Below are 17,500 nucleotides of genomic sequence, written 5' to 3'. Positions count from 1 at the left end.
TTTCGCTCTCCCCTCCTCCCCCATTCTCCCTGAACCCCCCCCCCCGACCATTAAAGGATGACCTCGCAAAGAACTAAACGAATTAACAGCGAAGTTAACGTAAACTTTTGGGAAGAAGAAGAAGGACAAAAAAAGAAAAGAAAAAAGAAAGAGGAAAGAGAAAATTCGGATAGAGATTCGGGTAAACGAACCCCGCCGTTACCCCCCCCCCCCCCTCCTCCTCTTCTTCTTCATCTTCTTCTTCCTCCTCCTCCTCTTCTTCCTCCTCCCTTTATTCTTCTTCCTCTTCTTCCTCCTCCTCCTCCTCGTCCCTGTCTTCTTCTTCTTCCTCCTCCTCCTCCTCCTCCTCCTCCTCCTCCTCCTCCTCCTCCTCCTCCTCCTCCTCCTCTTCTTCTTCTTCATCTTCCTCCTCTTCTCCTTGACTCTTCTCCCTGTCTCGGTGTATTTTTTTGGTCTGTCTTTGTAATTATCTGTTTACATCTTTTGTCTTTGTTTTTTTTATGTCTCTCTCTCTCTCTCTCTCTCTCTCTCTCTCTCTCTCTCTCTCTCCCTCTCCCTCTCTGTCTGTCTGTCTGTCTGTCTGTCTCTCTCTCTCTCTCTCTCTCTCTCTCTCTCTCTCTCTCTCTCTCTCTCTCTCTCTCTCTCTCTCTCTCTCTCTCTCTCTCTCTCTCTCTCTCTCTCTCTCTCCCTCTCCCTCTCCCTCTCCCTCTCCCTCTCCCTCTCCCTTCCCTTCCTCTTCCCTCTCCCTCTCTTTCCCTCCCTCCTTACCTCCTTCCCTCTCTCTCTCACTCTCTCTATCAGTTTGTCTGTCTGTGTGTCTGTCACGCCCCTCCTCTGTTATCTCTCTAATTTATTCATTGTGTCATTCCGTTACTGTTTATTCAATTCTTTTCGTCGCTTCCGCCACGCACTCGAATCTCGCGGTGCGTGGCGAGTGAGCGAGTATCGGGGCCGCAGCGTGTTTTTTTTGGGAGAGATTTGCTTGTTTGTTTTTCATTCGGGGGCTCTTTGGGCGGCGTGGGCGGCGCGGGCGGGCGGGCGTTTAGCTGGCAGGTGGAAAAAAGTCGCGTTTGTTTCGTGTTTTTTTTTTTTTTTTTTTTTTTTTTTTATCCGTTTTGATTTCTTTGTCCGCTGTTGGGTCGTATGTACGGATGCGGTTGGGCTTGCGTGGACGGGCATGCGGGCGCGCGTACGCACACGCTTATACAGACGGATTCTCTCTTTCTCTTTCTCTTTCTCTTTCTCTTTCTCTTTCTCTCTCTCTCTCTCTCTCTCTCTCTCTCTCTCTCTCTCTCTCTCTCTCTCTCTCTCTCTCTCTCTCTCTCTCTCTCTCTCTCTCTCTCTCTCTCTCTCTCTCTCTCTCTCTCTCTCTCTCTCTCTCTCTCTCTCTCTCTCTCTCTCTCTCTCTCTCTCTCTCTCTCTCTCTCTCTCTCTCTCTCTCTCTCTCTCTCTCTCTCTCTCTCTCTCTCTCTCTCTCTCTCTCTCTCTCTCTCTCTCTCTCTCTCTCTCTCTCTCTCTCTCTCTCTCTCTCTCTCTCTCTCTCTCTCTCTCTCTCTCTCTCTCTCTCTCTCTCTCCCTCCCTCCCTCCCTCCCTCCCTCTCTCTCCCATCCCCTCTCCCACCTCCGCCCCTCTCTTGATAATTAATTATTCCATATTTTTAGTGTATTGCGGTATTTTCGTGTGACATTCCGATGTGCAAAGACTGCGTGTGGATTTTGCGAGTTGGCGTGTGTTTGCGTGCGTGTGCGTGTGCGTGTGCGTATGTATGTGTCAGTTTTTCGTGTCACTGACTTTCTAAATGTCCTGCCTCTTTGTAACCTAATATAAGCTTCTCTTTTTAAGAAAAATTAGACTTCTACGTATTTGCAAATGAAGTTAGTGTCTATGTACAGACGGAAGACTAATAAAACTGATTAATTTTCTAGGGACCTTGTTAAGAAATTAACGGTTGTGAAGAAATGTGCCTCCAAGCTGATATGCTGATATGATAATTATCATCACCACCATCATCATCACTATCTTCACCACCATCAACCACCACCACCATCATTATCATCACTATCTTCATCAACCACCACCATCATTATCATCATCATCATCATCATCATCATCATCATCATCATCATCATCATCATTATCATCACTGTCTTCACCACCATCATCCACCACCATCACCATCACCACCATCATCACCATCACCAAACCACAACCTAACGATCTCATTTTTTCTCTCCCCCCTCCTCCACCTCCTCCTCCTCCCACCACCTCCACCTCCACCTCCTCCTCCACCTCCTCCTCCACCTCCACCTCCTCCTCCTCCCCCCTTCCACCACCTCCCCCTCCTACCCCCCCACCTCCACCTCCACCTCCACCACCTCCTCCACCCTCCGCGCCCCCTGCAGGAGAGAGCAAAGGCTACGGCTTCGTGGAGTACGTGACGAAGGAAGTGGCTCTGCAGGCCAAGTCGGTGCTGGACGGCCGCGAGACGAGGGACACGGTGCTCGTCTGTGATTGGCTGGATCCGAGTCACGTGACCTTCGCCTCCTTGCACTCCAGCTGCCTGTACGTCGACCAGCTGCCCAAGGACTACCGCGACATGGGCGAGTTCAGGAGGATCTTCAGCAAGGTCACCAACCCGCCCTACTGCCAGGTGAGGGGGGGGGTCACGAGGTTTTGTTTTTGTTTGTCAGTTTTTGTTTTTTCTTTGTTTTTCTTTCTTTCGTTTTTCTTGTCATTTTTTCTTTCTGTCTTTCCTTTTTCTTTTTTCTTTTTTTCTCTTTCTTTTCTTTCTTTCCGTTTTCTTTTTTTTTCTTTCTTTCTTTCTTTCTTTCTTTCTTTCTTTCTTTCTTTCTTTCTCTCTCTCTCTCTCTCTCTCTCTCTCTCTCTCTCTCTCTCTCTCTCTCTCTCTCTCTCTCTCTCTCTCTCTCTCTCTATTCGCTCTTTCTGCTTTTTTTTATTCGATTCTCTTCTTTTTTGTTTTTTCTTCTCATCGTATCATGTGTCTTCGCTTGTTTTGTTTTTCTCATTTCTCTTCTCTTGTCTCCTTTTGTCTCAAATTCACTTCTGTTGTCTATAAGTATTTTAAGTATGGATTATTATTTTCTTTACGCTGTTATAATTGTTCTAATAATACTGTCATTATCAAATTTGTTATTGTGGGTTTGTAATTACCATTAGCATTGTTTTCGTCATTTTCCCAATTATAGTTCACTTCGTAAGCACTAGTATTACCATTATCTTTATCTACCTTATCATCGCACCATTATTATCATTATTATTAGCCAGTTTGTAACTATCAGAGCTATCATCTTGATCCTCATCGTCATCGCCCATGATACTACGCCCCACTCCCCCCCACCACCACTTCTACCACTTCCTCCACCACTTCCACAACTACCCACTCCACCACCTCCCCCCCTCTCCACTTCCCCCTACCACTTCCACAACCCCCCACCTCCACTCCGCCACCTCCAATCCCTCCCCTCTACCACTTCCACAACCCCCACTATCTCCACCACTCCCCTACCACCCTTCCACAACACCACCATCCCACCACACCACCACCAACACCCTCACAACCCCCCCCGCCACCACCACCACCACTACCAAAACTAACCTCCCTCCCTCTCTCCCTCCCTCCCCTCATCACCACCACCACCACCAAAACTAACCTCCCCCCTCCCTCCATCACCCGCAGATCGCCATGCGCAACGGGGCCCTGCAGGACTGGGGGCTGGTGGAGTTCATCAGCGCGGAGGACGCCGAGGAGACCCAGTCCACGCTCCACAACTACGTCCTCCGCGGCCAGAGGATCCGCGTCCAGTACTGCATCCCCGGCGTGAGGGCCATCAACATCTACATGAAGATCCTCAGCGATCCGGTAGGTTTGTGTAGGGGTGGGTGGGTTGGGGGGGTTGTGGGGGAAGGGGGATGGGTGGGGATGGGGGTTGGGTGGGGATTGGGGTGGGTGGGGATTGGGGTGGGAGGGTGTGTGGGGGATGGGTGGAATAGGGGTGGGAGGGGGAGTGGGATTGGGGGTTGGGGGATGGGGGAGTGGGGAGGGTAGGGTTGGGGGTAGGGAATGTGGTGGGAGGGGTTAGGGAAGAAGGCTGAGGGGAGGAAGAGAGGGAGAGAGAGAGAGAAAGAGACAGAAATACGGGGTCTTTCCGTTTATTAACATATATATGAAAATCTCGTGTGACTCTCAACTTCGACTTGAAACGGAGGGGGAGGAAGGGAAGGGAAGGGGATGGGAGAGGAGGAGGAAGGGGAAGGAAGGAGGGGAGGGGAGGGGAGGAGGGAAGGGAAGGGAAGGGAAGGGGAAGGGAAGGGAAAGGAAGGGAAGGAAGGAAGGAAAGGGAGGGAGGGAGGTAAGCAGTCTTCCACCTTCTACCTCCCTTCCCTCCTCCTCCCTATCCCCGTCCCTCTCCCTTTCCTCCCTCTCCCTCCCTCCCCATCCCCTTCCCCCTTCCCCTCCCCCAACAAGATCTCCGCCATCTCCAATAATCGACCTGTTCTTGTCAATTCGTCCCCCCTTCCCTCTCCCTTTCTCCCTCTCTCCCTCCCTCACCTCCCCCCATTCACGCCCCCTCTCTCTCTAACCCTCACCCCCTCCTCCTCCCCCAGTCGTTAACCGGGGTGTTAACTTCGTTGTATGAGCCCCTCCCCCCTTCCACTCTCCCCCCCCCTGTGTTTAATGGGGCCCCATCACCGCCTGGGTCAATTAACGGGGGAGGGGGGAGGGGGGGGTGATTGATGACTTATTGCCGTTTAAGTGAATTCAGTTTTAAGTCATAATTCGGTCACCGCGCTCCCGGGGGTGAGGGGTGGGGGGTAGATGGTGGTGGGGGAGGGGGCGGCAAGGGGGGGGGAGAGGGGGGAATTTTAAACAAACTCCCCCCCCCTTTATTCACCCTTAGTGGAACAACCTCGCGCTCAGGGTGGCGGCCGTTGCAATAACAAGATGTTGCAGGCGCCGTTTGCAATTTATCCCTTTTAATAACGACGGCGATCGTCGGCCAGCTATGCCCCTCCCCCTCTCCTTCCCTATCCCCCTCCCCAGCCCTTCCTTCCCCTCCCCTCTCCTCTCTCCACCCCTCCCTCCAAACCGCCTCTGTCTCTCTCCCTTCTCTCTCTCCCCCTCATCCCTTTTCTCTGTTTCCCTTCCACCCTCCCTCCCTCTCTCACACCTCCCATCCCCCTTCCCTCCTTCCCTTCCTGGCACCTCCCTTCCTTCCCTCCTTCCCCTTTCCCTTTCCCCTTCCCACTTCCCCCTTCCCTCCCTTCCCCCTTCCCTCTTTCCCTCCTTCCCCTCCTACTCCCTTCCCTCCTTCGCTTCCCCCTTCCCTCTTTCCCTCCCTTCTCCCTTCCTTCCCTCCTTCCTCTCTCCCTTCCCCTTCCCACCTTTCCCCCTTCCCCTCCCTTCCTTCCCTTCCCCCTTCCCTACCTTCCCCTCTTCCCTGGCACCTCCTTTCTCCCTTCCTTCCCACCTTTCCCCCTTCCCTCTCTCCCTTCCTTCCCTCCTTCCCTTCCCTTCCCTCCCTTCCCTCCTACCCCCTTCCCCACCTTCCTCTCTCCCATCTCCCTTCCCACCTCCCCTTCCCCTCCTACCCCCTTCCCTGCCCTCCCCTCTCCCTTCCCCTCCTCTCTCTCCTTCCCCTCCCTTCCCCACATCCTTTCCCCTCCTACCCCCTTCCCTTCCCTTCCACCTCCCTTTCCCCTTCCCTCCTCCCTTCCCTTCCCACCTTTCCCCCTTCCCTCTCTCCCTTCCTTCCCTCCTTCCCTTCCCTTCCCTCCATTCCCCTCCTACCCCCTTCCCCACCTTCCTCTCTCCCATCTCCCTTCCCACCTCCCTTCCCCTCCTACCCCCTTCCCTGCCCTTCCCTCTCCCTTCCCCTCCTCCTCTCTCCCTTCTCCCTTCCCCACCTTCCCCTCCTTTCCCCTTCCCAACCTTCCTCTCTCCTTCCCACCTCCCTTCCCTTCCCTTCCCCTCTCCCTCCCCCCTCCCTTCCCCTCGCCCTGATTTTGCCAGCAGAATGCGATTAGGTCGATTGTGTCATTTCGATTTGTCGGATTAGTCAGCGGGGATTCGAGAGGGGGGGAAGGAGGAGGGGGGGAGAGAGAAGAGAAATTGTAAGGGAGAGAGATGGATAGATAGATAGATACTTAGAGAGGTAGAGAGACAGATAGTTGAAGAGAGAGAGAGAGAGAGATAGAGATAGTTGAAGAGAGAGAGAGAGAGAGAGAGAGAGAGAGAGAGAGAGAGAGAGAGAGAGAGAGAGAGAGAGAGAGAGAGAGAAAGAAAGAAAGAAAGAAAGAAAGAAAAGGAGAGACAGTTAGAGAGTTAGAGAGAGAGAGTTAGAGTTAGATTGATAGAGAAATAGATTAGAGAGAGCGAGAGAGAGAGAGAGAGAGAGAGAGAGAGAGAGAGAGAGAGAGAGAGAGAGAGAGAGAGAGAGAGAAAGAGAGAGAGAGAGAGAGAGAGAGAGAGTTAGAGAGAGAGAGAGAGTGCGGAAATCGTCCCTAACCCCCTTAGCAGACCGCTGTTAATCCCTTGTAAACAGCAGACAGCAGCAGAATGCCCCAGCGACTCCGATGATAAGTTTGACCTGCTTCCTAAGTAGGGGAGGAGGGGAGGGGGGAGGGTAGGGGGAGAGGGGGGAACGAGGATGAAGTGAGGAGGGGGAATGGGGGGTAGTTCGGAGGAGTAGGGAGGGTGGGGGGATAGGGGGAATGAGGATGAAGTGAGAAGGGGGAATGGGGGGTAGTTCGGAGGAGGGGAAGTCTGGACGAGGGGGAGTGGGGGAAATGAGGATGAAGTGAGGAGGAGGAATGGGGGGGTAGTTCGGAGGAGTAGGAAGGATGGGGGGAGAGGGGGAAATGAGGATGAAGTGAGGAGGGGGAATGGTGGGGAAAGGGGGCGTGGGAAGGGGGAGAGCAGATAGGGGAACGGGTGGAGGGAGATTGTGATTATGGTGCCAAGGGAGGGAGTAATAGTGGGGTGGGGGGGGATGGGGGTAATGGAGGAGGAGGGTGGGGGGAGGAGGGGAAGATCAGGGCCTTATTGTCCTTATACCCGCCCCCCCTCCTCCTTCCCCAAATTATGCCGAGTCCTCAAATTTTAGGAGGAACTTGGGATGCGTGGGGAGTTGAAGGAAATATTGGGATGGGGGTGAGGGACTAGGGGAGGGGAGAGGGGAGGAGGGAGGGGGAGGGGGAGGGGGTGAGGGAGATATGTAATTTTAACCCTTTTTCTCGCTTTCATATGTAATTTTAACCTTTTTTTCTCTCTTTGATATGTAATTTTAACCCTTTTTTTTCTCTCTCTCCTTGATATCTGATTTTATCATTATTTGTCTCTTTCCTTGATATGTTATTTTAACTCCTTTTTCTCTCTCCTTGATACCTGATTTTATCGTTATTTTTCTCTCTCCTTGATATGTGATTTTAACCCTTTTTTTCTCTCTTTGTTATGTAATTTTAACCCTTTTTTCTCTCTCTCTCCTTGATACCTGATTTTATCATTATTTTTCTCTCTCCTTGATATGTAATTTTAACCCTTTTTTTTTCTTTCTCTCCTTGATATCTGATTTTATCGTTATTTTTCTCTCGCCTTGATATGTAATTTTAACCCTTTTTTTCTCTCTCTCCTTGATTTTATCGTTATTTTTCTCTCTCTCCTTGATTTTATCGTTATTTTTGTCTCGCCTTGATATGTGATTTTAACCCTTTTTCTCTCTCCTTGATTTTATCGTTATTTTTCTCTCTCCTTGATATGTGATTTTAATCCTTTTCTCTCTCTCCTTGATACATGATTTTATCGTTATTTTTCTCTCTCCTTGATATGTAATTTTAACCCTTTTTTCTCTCTCTCTCCTTGATTTTATCGTTATTTTTCTCTCTCTCCTTGATTTTATCGTTATTTTTTCTCTCTCCTTGATATGTGATTTTAACCCTTTTTCCTCTCTCTCTTCCTCCTCAGGGTCTGAAGAAGAAATCGGCTCTGCTTCCCGAACCGCCAGCCAACAAGGTCTTCTCGCAGCTGCAGAATCTCACCAAACACAACCCTGCATGTAAGTCAAGTGGTGGGGGTGGTGGTGGGGGGTTGGGGGGTTGGGGTGTCTTTCTGTCTTGTGGGGTCTTGTGGGGGTCTTGTGGGGTTGTGGGGGGGTAGGGTGTCTTTCTGTCTTATGGGGGGGTGGAAGTCAAGTGGTGGGGGTGGTTGGGGGGGGATGGTGTCTTTCTGTCTTATGGGGGGGTGGAAGTCAAGTGGTGGGGGTCTTGTGGGGGGTGTGGGGGTCTTGTGGGGGGGTAGGGGGGTGTCTTTCTGTCTTGTAGGGGGTTGTGGGGGGCTGTGGGATGCGGGGGGGGTGAAGGGTGGGTGGTTGTGTGTGTGTGTGTGTGTGTGTGTGTGTGTGTGTGTGTCTGTGTGTGTGTGTGTGTGTGTGTGTGTGTGTGTGTGTGTGTGTGTGTGTGAGACAGGCAGGCAGGCAGGCAGACAGACAGACAGACAGACAGACAGACAGACAGACAGACAGACAGACAGACAGACAGACAGACAGACAGACAGGCGGGCAGGCAGACAGACAGACACACACACCCACACACCCACACACGCACACACACATAAACACACACACACACACACACACACACACACACACACACACACACACACACACACACAGACAAACAGACACAGAAACACACGCACACACAATCGCAAGCACAAGAGCCCACAAGCACTCAAACTCAAACGCTCACAGAATCACATCCACATGCACGCATTTGCACACAGACACGCACATAGCCGCCCGCACTCGCACGGATGAGCCTCCGCCGCAACGCCCCCCCCCCCCCCCCCATAGCCCGCGTGCAACGAAACTATCAGTTGAACATTTAAGAAGCGAAAGGCGGGGGGGGGGAGGGGGTTGCAATGGCTGCACGACGGGGGGGGAGGGGGGTTGCAATGGCTACACGACGACGGGGGGGGGGGGGGGGGGGGTAAAGCCGGCCTAGGTTGGCAAAGAGGGAGAGATGGAGTGGGGGGAGGGGAGAGGGAGGGGGAAGGGGAGGGGAGGGGAGGGGGAGAGAGGGAGAGGGAGGGAGAAGGAGAGGGATAGGATAGGATAGAAGGGAATGGAAGGAAAGAGAAGAGAAGAGAGGAGAGGAGAGGAGAGGAGAGGAGAGGAGAGGAGAGGAGAGGAGAGGAGAGGAGAGGAGAGGAGAGGAGATAGGAGAGGAGAGGAGATGAGATGATAGGATAGGATAGAAGGGAAGAGAAGAGAGGAGAGGAGAGGAGAGGGAGAGGAGAGGGAGGGAGAGGAAAAAGAACTTAAATGGTTTTAATTGAATAACAGATTGGGATTAACAGCTCCGGCAGCTCGCGAGGCCTGGATGCTGTAAACACCTTGTTAGACGCTGTTCTGGGGGTGGGCGGGGGGTGGGGGGGTCTTCTCCTTCTCTCTGTCTTTCTCTCGTGTTTTCTTTCTTTATCTCTCTTCTCTTATCCGCTTTCTTTTCCGTCTTCTCTTTCCTCTTTGTTCTCTCTTTACTCTTTCACCTCTCCTCTCTTCTCGCTCTTTTATTCTCCCTCCTTTCTCCTCTTTTCAGTCTTCCCTCCTCCTCTCTCCTCATTTCAGTCTTTCCGCCCTCCCCTTCCTCTCCTCTTCTCCTCTTTTCAGTCTTTCCTCCTCTCTCCTTCCTCTCCTCTTTTCAGTCTTTCCTCCCCCTCTCCTCTCTCCTCCCTCTCCCCCCTCCTCTTCTCTCCCCTCTTCTCCTCTTCTCAGTCTTCCCTCTCCCTCTCCTTATGCTTGAAGCTGAATTATTCATTTCCTATATTTGTTCAGCGAGGAAAACCCATTTGTGACTTCGCGAGAGGAAAATGCGCGAGTCAGGCAGCATTGTCGTTCGTTAGTTACAGTTTAATGGGTCTCAAAGCGAGTTTAATGACGTTTAACGATGTTTGAGTGTCGGCTCGTGTGAGAGGTGTTTTTTTCTCTGTGTCTTTGTCGGTATTTTTTTTTTTTTTTTTAAAGGTTTGTAGGTTTGTGTGTGTGTGTGTGTGTGTGTGTGTGTGTGTGTGTGTGTGTGTGTGTGTGTGTGAGTGTGAGAGATAGAGAGACAGCGAGAGAGCGAGATAGAGATAGAGAGGTATAGGTATAGAGAGAATAACCTTCCCCTCCTCCCGCAGTCGCCACCAGCCTGCAGAACATCATCCTGACGCAGATCCAGTCGCTGGGGGTGAACCCCGGGGAGGGCGGCCCCCCCGTGCCGCCCCCCGCCCCTGGGCCCCCCCGAGGGCCGAGGCCCCCCACCAGCACGAGTTCGGTGCGCCCCCCGCAGCCGCCGCCGCGCCCGGCGTCGCCCTCCAGCGCCACGGTGCTCAACACCAACGCGCAGGCCGCCCTCGTCATCCTGCTGGCCGCCCAGATGCAGCTCCAGCAGCAGCAGCAGCAGCAGAGTCAGCAGCAGCAGCAGTCGCAGCAGCAGGGCGCCCCCAGCGGGGCTAACCTGCTGGCCAGCCCGCACGTGCTCAACCTGTTGCAGTCGCTGGTGCAGCAGGGCGACCCGCAGGCGCCGCCGCACCGCGCGCCCGAGGCCACCAACGGCTACTCCAAGCCGCAGGGCGCCGCCGCCGCCGCCGGCATCAAGCCCAACTACAGGAACGGATACAGCAAGAACGGCGTCAACAAGCCCGCTAAGGTAGGAAGGACCTTTTGTTTTCATTTGCCTTGTGACTGTGAATGTGACTGTGAACTATATTTAACCTTGTCGCCTCCGAGCGACCCGCCGCCCTTCGAGCGCCGCCTGACTGACCCTTCCTTCGCAGACGCCCTTGCTGCCGACGCCGGGGTCCGGAGGCTACGGCGGGGGGGCCTGGGAGGAGGGGGGCGCGGGCGCCGGCGGGGGGGAGGGCGAGAACGGCCTCACGCCCCTCCTGTCGGGCCTGCTCACCAGCCTGCCCGGCCTGGCCACGCCCAAGACCGCCAAGGACGACCTGCAGGGCACCATCTCCACGCTGCTCTCCAACGCCCACAGCCTGCAGCAGCTGCTCGGCACCCTCACCGCCAACGAGCAGCAGCAGCAGCCACAGCAGCAGCAGCAACAGCAGCAGCACCCGCAGCAGCTGCAGCCGCCGCCGCAGACGCAGGTGCCGCCGCCCGCGCCGCCCCTGGACGCCGGCCACGCGGCGCTGGTCTCGGCGGCGACGCTGCTGCCGCCGCCGCACATCAGCACGTCGGCCCCGCCCCCCCTGTACCCCTCCAGCCCCCTCATGTCCATGCTGCTGACGGCGGCGGCGCAGCCCGCCAAGCCCGCGCTGCTGGGCGACGGCCCGCTGCGCCCCGACCACCCCGCCGCCGCCTACATCCCCGCCCACCTGGCCCCGCCGCCCATGGAGCAGCCCCCGCCGCCGCCGCCCCCCGTCTCGTCCGCCCCCGCCTTCCTGTTCGCCTCCCCCGTCACCTCCAGGGTCACCACCTCGTGGTCCCCCCCGCCCATGGCTCCCCCCCCGGCCCTGCTGCAGCCGCCCATCCTCCACCCCGCCGCCCTGCCGCCCCACCCGCGCCTCCTCAACCCGCTCTACCTGACGCCCACCAAGGGCATGGCGCCGCCCGCGCACTCCTTCGCGCCCGCGCCCCCGCACGCCGGCTACACCACGCCCATCGGCCACAAGCGCAAGAGCAACCACATCCTGCCGTCGCCGGAGCCGTCGCCCGAGAACGGCTACGTGGGCCAGCACTCGCAGGGGCTGGGCGGCCACTACCAGGACTCGTACCTCACCAAGAAACTCAAGAAACACTGAAGGGGGCGCCGCCAAGCGCGGGGGCGCCGCCGCAGGGGGGCGCCCGGCGAAGGAGACACCGCGGGACCTCCGGAGGGCGCCCCCCCCCGCCCCTCCCCGTCACCCCGAGAACAGAAAACACGCCCGCACGCCCGCACGGACACACCACACGGACACAAGCCCATTCACACACAGCCACACAAACAAACCTCCTTTTGGAACACCTCTCGTTCTTTTCCTCTTTGGTTTCCGTTTGTAAATCCTTAGAGTTAGGTTTCGCTTCTTCCAAGGAACAGACACAGTTAACCACTTGTGCTTGAGATGTAAATAGGGTCCCGCTGATGGGGCGCGAGAAGCGTAGGGAAAACAGGGCTTTTTAGAAGCATTCTTAGTCTTCGGAGAGAATAATACTTGCAGAATATATTGGCCAAGTTTTATTTAATTTCTAATTATAATTAGAATGTTCTATATTTAAAAGGGAAGTGTATATTATATCATATCATATGAAGGTATAAGCAGCTGAGGAATCTTCTACAGTATATATATAGATATGCGTATATCTACATACTATATACCTACAGGATATCAAAAAAAAAAAGCAAACTTGCAAATCTAGAACCAACGTAGCGACTTCTACATACACAAAACAAAGTGCCTTTCAGAGCAAGAGTAGTTACTATTTTAGCTGCTTTTAATTTATTCTGGAGTTTGTGAATATCGAGTTTCTGATATTGAAGAAGTTTTGTATGAAGCATTATTTTCATACTAGTTTACTGAAGCAAAGGAATTTGGAACTTATGTACAGTGTGTCCTCAACATAACGCTGGGCTGGGGACTCGCAGGTGCAGGATGTGTGTGTATGTCAATAAGGGTCATTTCTTTAAGGTTTAGCATTAAGTGGTTGGGTCTTATGCATAGTGGTAATATAGCCCTATCTTGTCCCCTGCCCAGTTGTTTGTTCTTAAGTATGCTGAACTTCTTATTCATACGATTTGAACCCCTCCCAGTCTTTACAGCGAGTAATGTGCTGTAATTTAGGGCATTTTGGGCATATTTAAGAGTCTTGTAAGTAAAAAAAAAAAAAGATATATATATATAAACATACCACAGGCTTTTTTGAGGCATTAAATATACGAATGGCATTGTGTAATTGGCTTGCATTCCCATAGGGATAATATGGGAATTGGAACACACACCCACACCCACACACACACCCACACACACACACGGTACACCCACAACACAGTTATCGTTGGATCTGCCCAGGCGACGAAGAGGCGAGAACGAGAGTCAAGTGGTTACTCTCTTTCTCTCTCTCTCTCTCTTTCCCACTTTTTTAAGAGTATATCGCGTGAGGGTAACGACCAACTAATTATTTACAAAAAAATGGTTACTAAAAAAAAAATACAAAAAAAAAAAAAAGTTTGCCTAAGAGAGTTGGATAGGAATTTGGAAGTATTGTAACGAGAAGGAGCCTTATGGAGAGTGTACAGAAGGCTCCATTTTGCTGATCTCGTCCTTGTCCAATGTTTGTTTTTATTGTTAGTTTTGAATTATTGATATTAACATTATTATTTTTTTTTTCTGGAAAGGGTGTTTGTGAAAAACTTTCGAGGATTTAAGATTTTTTTTCTTTCTCTCTCTCGAAAGGTCACAAATGTCCCTAAAATTAAAGAAAGAAAAACATGATCTGTGACTCTGTGTTATCAAGAGAATGAACATTTTTTTTTCAAATGTTATTGTTAATGTTAAAGCAAAACATTATATAAAAAAAAACACCTCTAGGATTTGCCGTAGTGTTAGTCATTTTGCTAAGGATATTGTGAAGGATGTTTCAAAAGAAAAAAAAAAAGAAAGAAAAAAATCAGATTCCACGAAGACAATTTTTTTTTTCTTAAAGAGACAAGACTCGTGTGTGAAGTAAATTGATGAGACTTTTTATGTAAACACAAATTTAGATTTTAGAATTGCATCTTCTCTCTCTGTCCCTAATGTGGAGAAAAAAATCTACATATCCCTTTTTTTTTGGTGGAGATTCAAGGCGTTTGTATATATATTATATATGTGTGTGTGTGAGAGAGTGATGAAAGACCTCTTGAGGAAAGTGGACCGCGATGCCAGCTCTTGCTTCGTGTTGTTCGGGGTCTCCCTTTTGTGCATTTAAAGAAGGAATTTGAGTTTTTTGTCATTTTTAAGAGTTTTTGCTCAGTTGATTTTTTTTTTTTTTTTTAGATTTTTTTATTGTTATTTTCTGTCTCGAGAATTATATTATTAAAAGGTTGATTCATGTTTCCTCGACTTCCGTTGGGGGGTCAATCTAGGTCAAAGTTGATTTTGTTTGTTTGTTTGTTTTTTTTGGCGAAGGAAATGGCACGAGGGGGCCCGGAAGACGTGACAGCAGGAGCGAGGTCTGGCCGGCGGGTCAACGAATCAGCTGGTCCTCATAATTGGGTTGTTTCAAATGCGTGCCCTTCTTGCATGGAGATTCAGGGAAACAGTCGGTTGCGTGTTGAAGAATGTTGCAAAAAAACAGACATTCTGCTGTATTTTACACTTTTCTCTCTTTTTTTGAATGAAATTTAAGGATTCGGTAATGTTAGTTTCTTTTTTTTATGTATTTGTGTATATATAACTTGTTTTCTGTCATTGACAGCGATTTCAACTTTTTATATTTTCTTTTCTTCCTGTTTTTCTTTTTTCTTGCAGTTGGACAATCGTTCGAACTGTTGCAAGATGACTACATTTCTTTCCCCTTTTTTTATTCTAATGTAATTCTTATTCTGACATATAGACTATATATAGCTAGTGTTTAAGTTGTCTTTTTTTTTCTTAAAGGGATTTTTGAAATTCCACGCAACTGAAGGGAAGAAAAGTTCCCTTAAAAAAGAACGGTGAGCGAAAGGCATGGCTTCGAAGAGCGTATCCGAACACATCGTTTCGATTCGCTTTTGTCTCATTTATTTTGTGTTTCTTTTGTTTATTTATTATTTGTGATTTTGTAGAGAAAAAAATTTACATAGTGTGACCCTCTTTTTTATATGTAATTGATGTGTTTAATTGCGTTTGAAGGTCAATTTACCGATTTGATTGCTCATTTATATACTTACGTATGTGTGTATCAGATTTCTTTAGTTATTCATATACCTATTTACTTACGTATTTGTGTATATCTGACTCTTTGGTTTCTCATACTTATTTACTTACGTATTTTACTTGTATACTTATTTCCGGGGCGAGGGCATTCACACCCCCCTCCCCCCCTCCCCCCTCCCCCCTTAACACAGCACTGTCCTGCGTCTCCCGTTCTTGGTAAGTTGCTCCTTGGGGTTATCTTGGGCATTATTAGAGCTAAGGTGTAAGTTAGGTGTATATAGGTTCATTTAGTTTTTTTTTTTGCTAGACTTATTTTTTGAGTTGGTCTTATCTCGTGTTTTATTCAAAGATGGGATTGATTTTTATTCAAAGATGTTTTTTTTTTGAGGTCCATTGTGTGTTCAATGGAGTAATATGTTTTTTCTTTCTAAGAAAAGGACTTATGTTATGTTGTTTTTCTTTCTTTCAAGTGTCTTTCTTTATGTTTGTATATTTGGTTTTGTCTTTTTCTCTTTCTTTCTTTCTCACGTGCTACTTTTTTCGACACTTCTGATAGACATGTAAACTGCCTTTGATCTTTGACAGTGCAAGATTAGAAAGATCTTTTCGAAATTGTCAAAAGAGGGCGGATCCTAAACACAGTTTTACGCCACATTTTTAATCTTTTTTCTGTGTCTTTCTCTTTTTCTTTTGTGTAAGATCTTCTCTTCTGTGTTTTTCTTGCCAAACATCTCTATCCAGACACTAGTTATTTTTTTCCACCACACACTAAAAGGGGGAAAAAATATGCTTCGTTTTTTTTTCATTTCCTTTATTTCTATGTATTAAAGTTTCCCCTTCCTTTCTTTTCCGATTTATTATTTTTTTTCCCTTTTATCTTCCTTTTATCTCCCTGTCTCCCGTTTCCTCTTCGCAAACTTGACCTTTTGTTTCGTAGCATTTAAGCGCACAGTATATAGCGACCCTTCACTAAACTGTCGATTTTGTTTTTTGTTTTTTTTCATTTTTTTCCCATTTTATTTCGTATTCCACATCTCTCGGGCCAATATTCCATCCCTTTGCAGCTTCACTTCAGTTGAACGATAAGATATGAACTTGAACGATAAGAAATGAACTTGAACAACATGAGAGAATAATTGCTAGAGAGAAATCACATTTACTTGTATATTCTTTCTTGTTTTTTTGTTTTGTTTTGTTTTTGTTTTCTTGTTTAGTCTTGTTTATGTGCCTTTCGTTCATTCTGGTATTTTTTTTTCTTTCGAATATTGGCCTATAGGATGTGAGCCTTGCATTGATCTGTCATTTTTTTTTAAATTAATAATAATTGTTGAATATTTAAGACATATTTTTAATTTTCCTTTCGTCCTTTCTCTCTCTCTCTCTCTTTCTCTTTCTCTTATGACCATATTCTTTCTTATAGATCGATGTTACGTTTATTATTATTATTATTATTATTATTATTATTATTATTATTATTATTATTAATTATTTTCTTTTCTCCGTAAGGTGAATGATAATTTATCGGTTATATTATTTGGTAAGATTCTTAGAGTCCACAACCAGCATGCCTTTGATTATCCCCGAACGAAAGCTTTTGATACTCAGTTAATATCAAGAAGATTTTTGATTGATTAGACCAAAAAAAAAAAAAATGATGTATGGTTTTATTTGTTTTTATTTATTGATTATTAAATAACATGCCGTTTGCGAATCTGGTGAGCGAATATTATTTTTGTTATATTTTTTATTTTTTATGTTATTTTTATTTCCATCGTTTCGGCGTTTTTGTTTTCGTTGCTTCGTTAGTTTTGAGGAAATAACGAAAAAAGGAGACAAATAGGGTTATGCAATTTGGTTAGCAAAAGATCCTTGTCATTCTTGTTACTAATTTGCAGTGTACTGGGTAAATCTCCAGTATATGTTATGGAATATTTTGTACGGTTATACAGACAAACGTTCAGGGCAAACATCGTTTATTATCGTAACGCAGTTCTTACGTCGGTAAAAATTTATATTTCCACTTTGTGTAAATATATATATATATATATTCTGGGATACAGTAGGTTGGCTAGGTTAAGTATATTGGCTGCAGACGTAGTCAGTCAGGCAAAAGAAATAAGATAAAGAAGTAAAGAAATAATTTATTTAATGAATGTTTGATTCATTGACATGTTTTTATTATTATTATTATTATAAAGATATCGGAATGTCTTGTTCATCTCTCGCCTGGCTGACGACGCGCGCACCGTTGCAGAAGTCTACGGGAACACGACCACGTTTTCACTTACGGCGATTTTTTTTTTCCCTTTTTTTCTTTTTTGATTTTTCTTGCCTTTTTTTTCTTTTTTTTTTGAGTGGGGTTCTTTCTTCTTTTTGCAATGCCCACACTCTCCCCAGTTTTGAGCTCTTTTCATACCAGATTCTGCAAGAAAAATAATCGAAAGTGCAATCAATATGTAATTTAAACGCAAATTACAAGCAAATAAATGAAATTAAAGGTGCAATTTGGAGTTTTCTCTTGAAGAATTAAAGAAGTTAAAACTCACATATTTCGAAATTAGTAATTGATCTTAAAGTAAAAGTAGAAAAAATAGGATTGCAAGTCAAATTAAATCCCATTT

At 48.1% G+C, this 17,500-nt stretch overlaps 1 protein-coding gene across 1 annotated transcript in view; it reads left to right on the top strand.

Moving 5' to 3' along the window:
• LOC138859695 (ribonucleoprotein PTB-binding 1-like) overlaps positions 1–17,500 on the top strand; it is a 478,721-nt gene that overhangs the window by 460,322 nt on the left and 899 nt on the right. The window contains exons 3-7 of the mRNA XM_070115527.1: positions 2,404–2,651; positions 3,699–3,881; positions 7,983–8,073; positions 10,194–10,705; positions 10,833–17,500. The exon at positions 10,833–17,500 is cut by the window's right edge and continues 899 nt beyond it. Coding sequence (XP_069971628.1) covers positions 2,404–2,651; positions 3,699–3,881; positions 7,983–8,073; positions 10,194–10,705; positions 10,833–11,807 — 2,009 coding nt within the window. The 3' untranslated portion in view covers positions 11,808–17,500. The remainder of the gene's footprint in view (positions 1–2,403; positions 2,652–3,698; positions 3,882–7,982; positions 8,074–10,193; positions 10,706–10,832) is intronic.

Source organism: Penaeus vannamei, chromosome 37 (assembly GCF_042767895.1).
Source record: "Penaeus vannamei isolate JL-2024 chromosome 37, ASM4276789v1, whole genome shotgun sequence".
Classification (NCBI taxonomy): Eukaryota; Metazoa; Arthropoda; class Malacostraca; order Decapoda; family Penaeidae; genus Penaeus; species Penaeus vannamei.
The sequence above is the reverse complement of the archived record's forward strand: the minus strand, read 5'-3'. Positions and strand labels throughout refer to the sequence as shown.